At 49.8% G+C, this 12,530-nt stretch overlaps 1 protein-coding gene across 4 annotated transcripts in view; it reads right to left on the bottom strand.

Moving 5' to 3' along the window:
- Nucleotides 1–11,208, bottom strand: part of LOC117364431 (cathepsin L1-like) — a 44,487-nt gene extending 33,279 nt beyond the window's left edge. For 2 of the 4 annotated variants that reach the window (XM_033953590.1, XM_033953593.1), the window contains exon 1: nt 7,754–7,956. In XM_033953590.1, coding sequence (XP_033809481.1) covers nt 7,754–7,779 — 26 coding nt within the window. In that variant the 5' untranslated portion in view covers nt 7,780–7,956. Of the gene's footprint in view, nt 1–7,538; nt 7,716–7,753; nt 7,957–11,069 lie in introns of those variants that run through there. The other 2 variants (XM_033953592.1, XM_033953591.1) reach the window with 2 other exon arrangements.
- Between the last annotated feature and the right edge of the window lie 1,322 nt (nt 11,209–12,530).

Below are 12,530 nucleotides of genomic sequence, written 5' to 3'. Positions count from 1 at the left end.
AAGTCAGAGTTCGAGCAACAGTGAAATGACTTTTAGACATTCCTGCCAAAAAAACAGTTCCCGAAGAGTCGGGCTTGGGCAGATACTCTTTATTCTTCATTGTGCCCGCCCAAGAAAGGCACTTCCAAAAGAGTCACCTTCATCCGACTCAGTGCTTAGAATATCTGAGAGTGTGGTTTGATATGGGACAGGACCATATTTTTCTTCCTAAGCCATGCAAACAGCTTAGAAAGCAGATTGTGGAGATCTTGGCTTTTCCAAGCCCTATGGCCTGGCATCACCTGCAGGTGCTAGGCTTAATGTCAGCCTCCCTGGAGGTTGTTCCTTGGGTGAGAGCTCATATGCACCTGCTCCAGTACTCCCTTTTTGCCCAGGTGGGCTCTCAGTGCCACTCCCTGCAGAAGCAAGTGAGTTGACAGCTCCCCTAGACTGCAGAGGCAAGTGAGTTGGTAGCTCCAGGGGAATTGACGTGTGGGTGACACATCAGACAATGCCTCCACAGTGGCTTATGTGAGCAGACATGGAGGCACCAGAAGTGCTCCCCTTCACCTGGAAGCATGAATGTTATTCCAGTGGGTGGAACTTCACTTGCAAGATCGCAAGATCTCTCAGCTGCACACATGGCAGGGGTAGAGAACATCCAGTCTGACCTTCTTAGCAGGCAGACTCTGTTCCAGAGGGCATTTTCCCTCATTGTTCATAATTAGGGCAAACTAGACATGGATCTAATGTCCACAGCCAAGAATGTGAAGGCAGTTTGCTTCTACAGTCAAAGAGCCAAAAGTGGAAGCACAGGGGTAATGCCCTAGTTAAGCCCTGGCCCACAGAGCAGCTTCTCTGCTTTTCTGCCATGGGCCATGGTGGATAAGACCATCCACAGGCTAGTAAACCATCAAGGGGCTGGTGATTCGGGACTGGCCCTGCAGGCCTTGGTATGCAGATCTGGTGTGTCTGCATATCTTATGCTAAGACCTGGAAAACCTTCCAGTTATGGTTCGCCAAGGAGTAGGTGGAACCTGAGAGGGCTTCCATTTTGGTGATCTTTACATTCCTGCAAGCCAGTCTTGAAAAGGGACTGGCGGTTTTACCTCTTAAAGTGCAGATAGCCAGTATCTCATGCTGTCAGGCTCAGAGAAACTTACTGTCTCTGGTGTCTCACCCAGATGTCACTTGATTTTTTAAAGAGGGCTCTCAGATTGAAATCCCCATTATGCAGACCGTTCCCATCTTGGGACCTCAATGTGCTCCTGAAGGGCCTTTCCCATGCTCCATCTGAGCATCTTGATGGAAGCTTACCTGTTGGGCCTTACGGTTAAGATTTTTTTTGGTTGCCATAGTCTTGGTGAGGATTTCAGAATTACCGGCCATCTTGTAGGGATTTTCTCAGTTTCACGGAGTTGGGTGTTTCTCTGGGCACAGTTCCTTCCTTTCTTCCAAAAGTAGTCTCTGCCTTCCACGTCAATCAGGAACTTCATTTACCCACCTTTCATCCTACAGGTTCGGCAAAAGAGGAGACTCTTGCAGAAGCTGGATGTGCAGAGCCCTGCTTTTCTAACTGGAGATGCCTGATTTTAGACTTTCTGAACGTCATTTTGTACTGACCAACCACTCGAGATGAAGCAAACTGGCCTCCAAGGCCTCAATTGCCAGATGGATTCACTTAGCAATTTCTTCTTCCTACACTGTCTGCAGAAAAAGCACAGTTACTTACCGTAACAGGTGTTATCCAGGGACAGCAGGCATATATTCTCACATGTGGGTGACGTCATCTACGGAGCCCCGATGCGGAAGCATTTTCAAGCAAACTTGATTGAAGATTTAAGTTTGCTCTGCTGCTCCACGCATGCGTGCCTTCCTGCTCCACTAGGGGGCGCATCCCCTCGTGGTCTCCAGTTCACTTAACTAGCAAAGAAGCCAACCTTGGGGAGGTGGGCGGGTTGTGAGAATATATGCCTGCTGTCCCTGGATAACACCTGTTACGGTAAGTAACTGTGCTTTATCCCAGGACAAGCAGGCATGATATTCTCACATGTGGGTGACCTCCAAGCTAACTGAAAAGGGATGGAGGGAAGTTGGCAATTTAAGCAAATAGATTTTGCAATACCGATTGGCCGAACCGGCCATCGCTTCTGGACAGTGAGTCCAGACAGTAGTGGGAGGTGAAAGTATGAACCGAAGACCACGTGGCAGCCTTGCAGATTTCCTCAATAGGTGTGGACCTGAGGAACGCTACGGAGGTTGCCATCGCTCGGACCTTGTGTCCCGTTACTCGACCATGCAGCGCGAGACCAGTCTGAGCATAGCAAAAGGAGATGCAATCGGCCAACCAGTTGGACAAGGTGCGCTTGGAAACTGGGTGACCTAACCGGTTTGGGTCGAAAGACAAAAACAATTGTGGGACTTTCCGGTGTGGTTGAGTGCATTGGAGGTAAAAGGCCAACGCTCTCTTGCAGTCAAGAGTGTGGAGCGCCACCTCTCCGGGGTGAGAGTGGGGCTTGGGAAAAAACACAGGTAAGACAATGGACTGATTGAGATGAAAATCAGACACTACTTTAGGCAGGAACTTTGGATGAGTGCGGAGTACCACCTTGTCATGATGGAATACAGTGAAGGGTGGGTCCGCTACCAGAGCTTGTAGTTCACTAACCCGCCGGGCGGAAGTGAGCGCGAGCAGGAAAATCACCTTCCAAGTGAGGAATTTTGGATGGCATTTGGCGGGGCTCAAACGGAGGTTTCATTAGTTGAGCCAGAACCACGTTAAGGTCCCAAACCACCGGAGGAGGTTTGAGAGGAGGGTGGACATTCAGAAGACCCTTCATGAAGCGAGAGACTAAGGGATGGAGCGAGAGGGCTTTCCCTTCCAGGGGCTGATGAAAGGCCGCAATCGCATTGAGGTGTACTCGAATGGAGTTGGTCTTTAGGCCAGAATGAGATAATTGAAGTAAATAGTCAAGGACCAGAGGGACGGGGACCGACACCGGGTCCTGGCTGTGAGAGGAGCACCAGGCTGAGAATCTGGTCCACTTTTGGGAGTAGCAGGTTCTCGTCGAGGTCTTTCTAGAGGCCTCCAGTATCTCCTTGACTGACTGAGACACGGGGAGAGAAGTCAGGGGGAAAGAAACCAAGCATTCAGATGAAGAGATTGAAGATTGGGATGTAACAGCGAACCCTGACCCTGTGATAGTAGAGAGGGAAACCGAGGCAGAGGTAGTGAATCTCTGACGCTGAGTTGAAGCTGACGTGGCCAGCGAGGAGCAATCAGGATCAGGGTGGCTTGCACCGTTTTCAGGTGGACCAGCGTCCGCAGGATCGGGGGAAACGGCGGAAATGCGTACAGAAACCTTCCCTCCCAGTCGAGGAGGAAGACGTCGGCCTCGAGCTGGTCCGGGGAGTACATCCGGGAGCAGAAGAGAGGCAGCTTGTGGTTGTGAGGGGATGCGAACAGATCTATTTGAGGCGTCCCCCACTGTTCGAACACCCGTCGTAGGGTCTGAGAGTGTAGTGACCACTCGTGTGGCTGGAGGAGGCGGCTGAGTCTGTCCGCCAGACAGTTTTGTTCTCCTTGTATGTACACCGCTCGAAGGAAGGTGTTGTTGGAGATTGCCCATTTCCAGAGGCGCAGGGCTTCCCGACAAAGGGACCAAGACCCTGTCCTCCCTTGTTTGTTTACATAGTACATCGCTACCTGGTTGTCGGTTCGGATGAGAACCACCCGGTCGTGGAGCAGATGTTGAAAAGCTACAGCTGCGAGATAGATGGCCCGAAGCTCTAGCACGTTGATATGGCAGCGACGGTCCTCTGCTGACCACATCCCTTGAGTGCTTAGGCCGTCCAGATGGGCTCCCCAAGCGTACTCTGATGAGTCCGTGGTGAGTACCTTGCTGTGGGGTGGGGCGAGGAAGAGCAAACCTTTGGAATGATTTGAAGAGTCAGCCCACCAGTGGAGCGATCGTTGCAATGAAGGAGTCACTGTCACGGGACGGTCGATTGGGTCCCGGTCTTGATGCCATTGAGAGGCCAGGGTCCATTGAGGGATTCTCAGATGGAGGCGGGCGAAGGGTGTGACATGGACGGTGGAGGCCATGTGGCCCAGGAGAGTCATCATCTGTCGAGCTGATACCGAGGTCAGCGGGGAGATCCTTCGACTCAGACTTACTAACGCCTCTAGGAGCGGAGGGGGGAGGAAGGAACGGAGGCGAACCGTGTCCAGCGTGGCCCCGATGAACTGTAGGGACTGCGAGGGGCGTATTTGGGATTTGGGGAAGTTTATTTCGAACCCCAGACTCTGTAGGTAGATAATAGTCTGTTGAGTCGCTGAGATAACCCCTTCCCTGGACGGGGCTTTGATCAGCCAGTCGTCCAGGTAGGGGAATACCTGAAGGCCCTGGGAGCGTAAGGTAGCTGCGACCACCACGAGGCACTTGGTGAAGACTCGGGGTGACGATGCTAGGCCAAAAGGGAGGACACGGTATTGTAGGTGCCAGTCCCCTACCTGAAAACGCAAGAACTTGCGGTGAGCGGGGTGCACTGGGACATGTGTGTACGCCTCCTTCAGATCGAGGGAGCAGAGCCAGTCGCCCTCGTCGATCAGGGGGTAGAGGGTCGGTAGTGAAAACATCCGAAATTTTGGGCGTAGGTCTCCCGTTTTTTTCGGTACTAGGAAGTGACGGGAGTAGAAGCCCTTCCCCCGTTGGTCGGGGGGAACCTCCTCCACTGCTCTCAGACGAAGCAGGTCTCGAGCTTCGGAGAGGAGCAGGGGTAGCTGCGTCCGGTTGGGAGGGCAATTCCTTGGAGGGTTGTCTGGAGGAATGGCCCGAAAGTTGAGAGAGTATCCTGATGAGATCATGCCAAGGACCCATGCGTCCGACGTGACTTGTTCCCAGCGAGGGTAAAAGGCTTTGAGGCGACCCCCGATGGGAAGGAGGCCTGGGACTATGGCGGAGGGGGCCCGCCCCTTCCGCGTATCCCGTCAAAAGGACGGGGATGGTTTGGTAGTCGCAGGCGGTTGGGACTTGGGTAGATCCCGATGGTGGGCCTGCGGGCGCCTGGGTGGAGGCCGCGAGAAGGCAGGAGTGGATTTTTGTGGGTATCGGAGCGGAGGGGCCCTGAACGGCCTGGACGCGGTCGGTTTAGGCTTTGCCGGACGAGGGAGGCGAACGAGCGCTCGTGTTCGGAGAGGCGTTTTGTAGCCGCCTCGATAGTGTCATCGAACAGTTCTTTTCCCACGCAGGGGAGGTTAGCCAACTGGTCCTGCAAGTTGGGGTCCATGTCGACCAGGCGCAGCCAAGCTAGTCGGCGCATGGCGATAGCAAAGGCTGCCTCTCTGGAGGAGAGTTCGAAGCCATCGTAGGCCGCGTGGAATAGATGGAGGCGCAGGTTGGAGAGGGACTCTAAAAGCAGGCCAAACGCTCCTTGCCGGGAGGCTGGTAGGTCAGTCTCAAAGGCTCTCAATAGTCCAATGAGGTGTTTGAGGTAGGATGTGAAGGTGAAAGTGTAGCTTTGCACCCTAGAGGCCATCATTGCATTTTGATATAGTCTCCTGCCGAACTTGTCCAGGGTTCGGCCTTCTCGGCCTGGGGGGACCGCTGCTGAGACCCGGGATGGGTGAGCCTTTTTCAAGGAGGATTCTACTAGCAGCGACTGGTGGGAGAGCTGTGGTTGTTCGAATCCCGGGTAGGGTACTGTGCGGTACTTGGCCTCCATGTAGGGGGTCTCCAGGTTCCTGAAGAAGGCCTGTTGGAGTACCGGGTTAGGTGGTAAGCGAAGGGACTCTCTGGGCAGTGATGGCATATCCAGCTCCGCTAGGTACTCCTTAGAGTATCTGGAGTCGGACTGTAGGTCTAAGTCCAAAGCGTGGCCCATGTCCTAGACAAAACGAGTGAAGGATGGGCAGGATGTTCCCGGGGCCCCGTGCGGGGTCGGTGAACGAGACCTCCGTCGGGTGGAGAAGGATGGGGAGGCTTCCCTCGAGTATCGAGGTTCCTGCTCCGATCCACGCTCCGAGACCGGGGAAGTACTGTGAAAGTGTTCCGGGGTTGTAGATCTCCGACGTCTTGAGGAGCCCCTTGGAGACGATGTCGGGGTACCGATCGATGTCGAATCGGTGACCTCGACCCGGACTCCCTCGGTGAATACCTGCAACCTCGGGTCGGGGTCCCGGTCCGAGGGGGAGTTCGGAGGATGCGCGGGTTGGAGAGTGATAACTCAGCCACCCTTAGCGGTCCCGTACGAGGTGTAGGAGAACGGCCTCGTAGAGTGGGGGAACCCCGGGCCTTCTTGGAGGTACGGCGGTTCGAGGTTTCTGTCGTTTTAGCACAACACTTTGCACCGTGGCGGTCTGTGGAGGGGGAGCACCTCGGGTGCCTCGGTGAGGAGTCCGAGGAGGATGGAATGCGGCGAAGCTTGCGCGCTTTTCTTTGAGGTAGCTCGACGCGAGGCTCAGGCTGGTCTGGCACATGCGGGGTCGAGGTCGAGGCCGGTTGTAATTGGGCCATTGCAGCGGACAGCTCCGACGAGATCATCGCTCGGAGTAGGTCCTGGAAGACGGGCACGGACAGCATCGAAGGCATGTCCACTGCCTTGGTGCACTCCACCGGGGGCGACCTCGTATCAGAGTATTCCCGTGTGGTGGAGGCACGGCCCGAAGGCTTGGAGGGCTTCGCCAGGGCTGTAAGCATGGGACTTCCGCCATGCGTCGCCGGCATCCCCGAGGCTGGTTTCTTCGCTGGTACAGAACCTGAAGAGGAAAGAGGGGACTTACCCGGAGCCGAGGTTTTCTATTGCCCCGAGGACTTCGGGTTCGAATCTCGAGGCGATGCCGAGGTATTTGGGGCCGAGGTCGAGGCCGGGGCCGACCTCGAGGCCGAGGTAGAGGGTTGGTCCGGGGCAAAAAGATCCGCCATGCGGGCTTTCCTTCGACGGAGGGCCCGGTTCTGGAAAGTAGCACACTGGGGGCAGGAGTCGGTTGGATGAGCGGCCCCCAGGCAGAGGATGCACCAGTGATGCGGGTCTGTGATGGAAAGAAGCCGCTCGCACCGGGAGCACTTTTTAAAGCCGGTCAAAGGCCGGGACATAGAATCGAAAGTGGCCGCGGCTCGAATAGCCACGCGGCCACGAGGACCCGGAAGCCTCCGGGTCGGTGAAAAACGAAGCAGGAACAGTTGAAAGAAGAAAAAACTTGCGCACAGCGACTAAATCGAGAAAAAACAAGAAAAAATCGCGGTGCTAGAAGGCAGTTGGGGCAGAGCCTGAAAAAAACACGACTTCTAGGCTCAGCGGAAAATTTTGAACTGGAGACCACGAGGGGATGCGCCCCCTAGTGGAGCAGGAAGGCACGCATGCGTGGAGCAGCAGAGCAAACTTAAATCTTCAATCAAGTTTGCTTGAAAATGCTTCCGCATCGGGGCTCCGTAGATGACGTCACCCACATGTGAGAATATCATGCCTGCTTGTCCTGGGATAACAGCCTTCTATCTTTATCATAGTGCATTCAACAAGAGGCATAGTAGTTTCCTGGGCAGAGTCCCAGGCTGTCTCACCTGATGAAATCTGTAGAGCAGTTACTTGGGCTACTCTTCACACTTTTACGAAATTCTAGAGTGGATGTGGTGGCTAAAGAGGATGCCACTTTCAGATCCTCAGTTCTGAGGGCAGACTCATCTGTCCTTCCCTAGATTTCTGGCACTGCTTTGGTACATCAGCTAAAGTTCCGATTCCTGTGTATATGTAAAAGAACAAAAGATTAGGTTCTTACCTTGATAATCTTGTTTCTGTTAGCATGCACAGGAATTCATACGGACTCTGTGCGGCCTTTTGATTCTCCTGATTTCTGCCTCGGACGTTGCCAGTGTCTTTCTTGAGACCTCTTCTACCGTATCTAAGATTCAGCAGAGACTGAAGACAGAGGTTCTATTTGCCCCGTTGGCAGAGTCTTTAGCCCCTACTAGTTGCACGTAGCAGATTGGCTCCTAGCTACTCATGTATTAAATGTTTACTGATCTTTGGTTTTATTACATAACTTTCAGAGCAGAACAGAATATGTTTGATGCTGGTGAAGTTCCCTGTGCCCCTACTTCTCTTTTCTTGTTTCAATGGAGTTCAATTGTTTCAGTACCAACTGAAGAGGAAGCTTTTCTCCACTGCAGGAGAGGAGGTCAAGATCTTAAAGTGATAACCTTCTGCAGATTTGCAGTTAGTGGGAATCAACAGCTAAAGTACAGACTCCTGTGTATATGTAACTGAATTATAGTTTTGGCAAGCAACCTATTAGTTAGAAACCACATGTCTCTATAAGCAGCTTTAGATATAGCTTTCAGACCACAGCTTGATCTTATCTTTCTGGCATTTTTCATTTTGTCTTGTTTAGCATACTGCAAATCCAACTGCATGTTGTTTTTGGACACAGCTGTAAACCACCAGCAAAAAACCTCAGCGACACATACAATGGTGGAAAATCCAAGAAAGAAGAGAGGTCTGTACATCTAGGATAGAATAAAGGTTTCAGCCAGAAAAAGCCCACTGCATAATGTTCTCTACCATTTCCCCTGGGGAAGGTGGCTGGGGGTGGGAGGCAAGAAGTAACAGGTCATCCCAGCCAGAGTGCTCATTCCTAGAATCCCTAGAATATACCCAATTACTTACCAATAAGGAACAGCCCCAGTGAAGCCCATGCCATGAAACAATGATGAGGCTGGCTTGTGGGCAGAGGGACTTAGGATAAATAAATATAAACCAAGAAGAGCTACTGTTGGAAGTATTTTGGTCATGTAAAAACACTGTAAGACTCTAGCATAACCAAACTTGCTCAAGTGAAATTTCATTTTTCTGAGAATAAACTGTGGCAAATAACCAGTTCCTACAAACCTGTGATTGAGCTATTTTGCATACAAGTTTCAAAGCTGGATATAGTATTTGCCATCTCAAGGGAATAAGTTTCACAGCTCATTCTTTATTATCTTATACAGAACAAGGGAAGTAGGAAAGAGGAACAAACACCAGTTAGTAGTAGTTAGGGTTACTAACTGGTGTTTGTTTAGTCATATCACCCTCGATTATTTTTCACAACGTTCTGGAGGTTTTTTGAGCCACTGATGTTTAAGAAGTTGAGCTATTGTGATTTCTCTCTTCATATCTGAGGCTTTTTCCTCCATTAAAGATTGATTTTCTGTGCTGTGCTAGAGCAGCTATTCAAGTGGAGTTGTTTTTTTTTTTCATAGAAGTTGCAAATCTGTCATGCATATTATTTGGGGATATCCTTAAAATCAGGCTGACTTTGTGCAATGCTACTAATTTATCCAGGTCCAAAAGGAAGACTTTTTGGACAGTTTTATGTTTGAATTCACACCACCAAGCAAGGTGGTATTGAAATCTAGGGCTGGAAGCTAGAAAAATTTAAAGTATTGTGTGAGTATGTGAAAGGATGTGGCTGTTGTGTTAAAAATACACTGTTCACCCTCTTCAAGTAGTTGTATTAGTTCATGGCCTGGGGTCCTAGTTTGTATATATCTCACCACCCCACTCCCTGATACAGCACTTATCCCATTAGTTTATTTTATAAAATACTTGCAAGTGATAGATCAGATTGCATCCAATGAGCACAGCAGCTCTTCCAACTCACAGTCCACTGACCCTTTAACAGTGCTCTAACATCAGAACCACCCCCTCCCACAACATTGATTTGTCAGATATGATAGAGACCTTCAAGATCATGAGGGGCATAGAGAGGGTGGATAGGGACAGATTCTTCAGACTGAAGGGGACAGCAAATACGAGGGGGCATTCTGAGAAACTGAAGGGAGACAGGTTCAAAACAAATGCAAGGAAGTTTTTTTTCACCCAAAGGGTCGTGGACACTTGGAATGCGCTACCGGAGGAAGTGATCAGGCAGAGTACGGTACAAGGATTTAAACAGGGATTGAATGGATTCCTGAGGGATAAAGGGATCGTGGGATACTGAGGGAGGAGCTGGGATGTAACACAAGTATAGGAAGTTAACCAGGTAATGAGTATAAACCAACCTGGTCGTGCATGTGCAAGACCGGAGGGCTAGGACTTCGATAGGAAGACAGGACTTAAATGAGAAACCAAGGTGGCAAGGGAGCCCCTTCTGATGATTCAGACAAGTCTTGACCTGTTTTTGGGCCACCGCGGGAGCGGACTGCTGGGCAGGATGGACCTGTGGTCTGACCCGGCAGAGGCACTGCTTATGTTCTTATGTCAGCTGCACCAGCTCAGGAAAAACACAATGTGGGAGCTAAAAGTTGTGCTATACAAAGGATGTTTACAACTTCCTCACTCATCTTTCTGTGCACACCAACGTATTTGTACTGTCTGTTCTTCTCCCTCTCCATATTTTCACACCTTGCTCATTATTCCTCATCTAATCTAATCTAAACCTTAAGTTTATATACCGCATCATCTCCATGAGAATGGAGCTCGACACGGTTTACAAGAACTTAAAATAGTGGGTAGAGAAGAAGAAAAAGGATTACATGAACTTATGTGTAGAAGGGGGGAGAGAAAGGGGGGAAGGATAGAGCTACAATTTGCTGAAAAGCCATCTGAATTATTGTAAGCTTCCTCACCTGATTTTCTCACTAGCCACTACATTTGGCCCAATTGTGCTCAGACCCAGGCCTGCTGGTGGCTCCTCCAAACATTAACATTTCCTTATATTGCTTCTAAACCTCCCTCCAATCCTTGGATTATTTCTGCAGTACTTATAGACAAGAATAAAAACATCTTAGTCCCTGCAGTATATGCCTCATCAGAGAAAATCCCTGCAGCAAAGGAATGAGATGGGTATACTAACAAGTTTTAGGCACTGGACTTTCTGTCCCATCGGGAGACACAGGAGAGTGAAGAGGAGCTTAGTGGTTGAAGCGGTAGGCTTTAATGCAGGAAGATATAGGTCAGATCTCAATGATGCTCCTTGGACCTTGGGCAAGTTTTTTAATTCTCCATTGCCCAAGTACAAATTTGGATTGTAAGCCCCCCGGGCATAGGAAAATAATTAAATGTAACTCTTGAACTAGATCCTAACATTTAGATGTCCTGTCTCCTCTACCCACCTTTTGTTGATAAGAGTCTCCTTTGCCTCAGCAGTTGCAAGGACCAGACTGTCTGCAAAACTGCACTCTCTGCTTCTTTGAAGTGTGTACAAGAAAGAGCTACATCTAGCCTCACAGAGAAGCAGTTGGGTGAACTTCCTCCATCACACCACAAGCATTTTCTGACTTGTCACTTAACACAGACAAACCCTTTTAAGACAGCAAGGACTTCCGGTCTGTACCACCCACCACCTAATCCCCTTGTGAAAGAAAATAAAAAGAAAAGGGAATAAGTAATGCATGACAAGAAGTCCAGAAGATGCCATAATTGGCCACTCTGTATTACAGACGCGCAGGGTTTCTTTTTTACAACAGCTTCACAACTACACTTCTCCCTCCGTATTAGCGGTTTCAGCAATCGCAGTTTTGATTATTCACAAGTTTTAGCTTGCTGGCTCCTCCCCCCCAAATTACATCAGCTTGCATAAAGAAATTGCTGATTCCAAGCGTTTACAGAGAAAATCGCTGATTCCCAGCACTTTCTTCACTGTGTTTTGCCTCTCCTTCAGGAGCAGGCCAGGTTTCCCACCATGTTATTCGCGGTTTCACCATATTCACGATATTTTTTAATAGAAAACAGCGAATAACATGAAAAAGTTATTCGCAATTTTTCTGTATTTGCAGTTCTGTTAATCCCTTATCACAGCAAATACGGAGGGAGAAGTGTAGTACATCTTGTTACAGCAAACAGGAGTATTGTCCCCCTTTAACTCAAGATATATACACTGTAACAGCTCCTCCTCAAACAAGTGTACTAGACTCCACATTATCTGCTACAGACAAGGTTATACAGTGCTCCTCCGCGAATTCACAGTCTGCGGTCCCGGTCATTCGCAGTATTTTCCGACCGTGAAGGGGAGGCAGGATAGGGCAGTTGGAGGGCCGGCATGTCAAAGCAGCTCCTGATTGGTGAGGCCCGACTTTACTACAGGAAGAGGCGGTTGGAGCATACAGCGAGTGATTTCCTTCACTGGCCAGCGCTCCGGCTGCCCTCTCCTGCCTAAAAACCATATTCACGGTTTTTCAACATTCACGGGGGTTCCTGAAACGGAACCTCCGTGAATATCGGAGGAGTAATGTATTGCCATAGCATTAACTAACACATTAGTGGTCACTTAGAATGATATTTTATAACTTTGCGCACACACAAAATGATGTGGTTCTCTGTATAGACTTGGCCAGATTTTCAAAGTGAAACTATGCTGCTTTGAAAACTATCACAAGGAAACTATGCACTTAAATTTACACCAGATCTGCACACACAAACTTTTTAGGGGTAATGTAATCACATAGGCTTATATATGCAAAAGTACATGCGTGAGTGCAAACCTCACCCCAAGCAGACCCTTAGAAACATACTTATTCAGTTCAGGTAAAGTTACACAGGAGCAAGCGGGTTAACCTGTATATCACATAGAAAAT

The sequence above is a fragment of the Geotrypetes seraphini genome, chromosome 8 (genome assembly GCF_902459505.1).
Source record: "Geotrypetes seraphini chromosome 8, aGeoSer1.1, whole genome shotgun sequence".
NCBI lineage: Eukaryota > Metazoa > Chordata > Amphibia > Gymnophiona > Dermophiidae > Geotrypetes > Geotrypetes seraphini.
The sequence above is the reverse complement of the archived record's forward strand: the minus strand, read 5'-3'. Positions and strand labels throughout refer to the sequence as shown.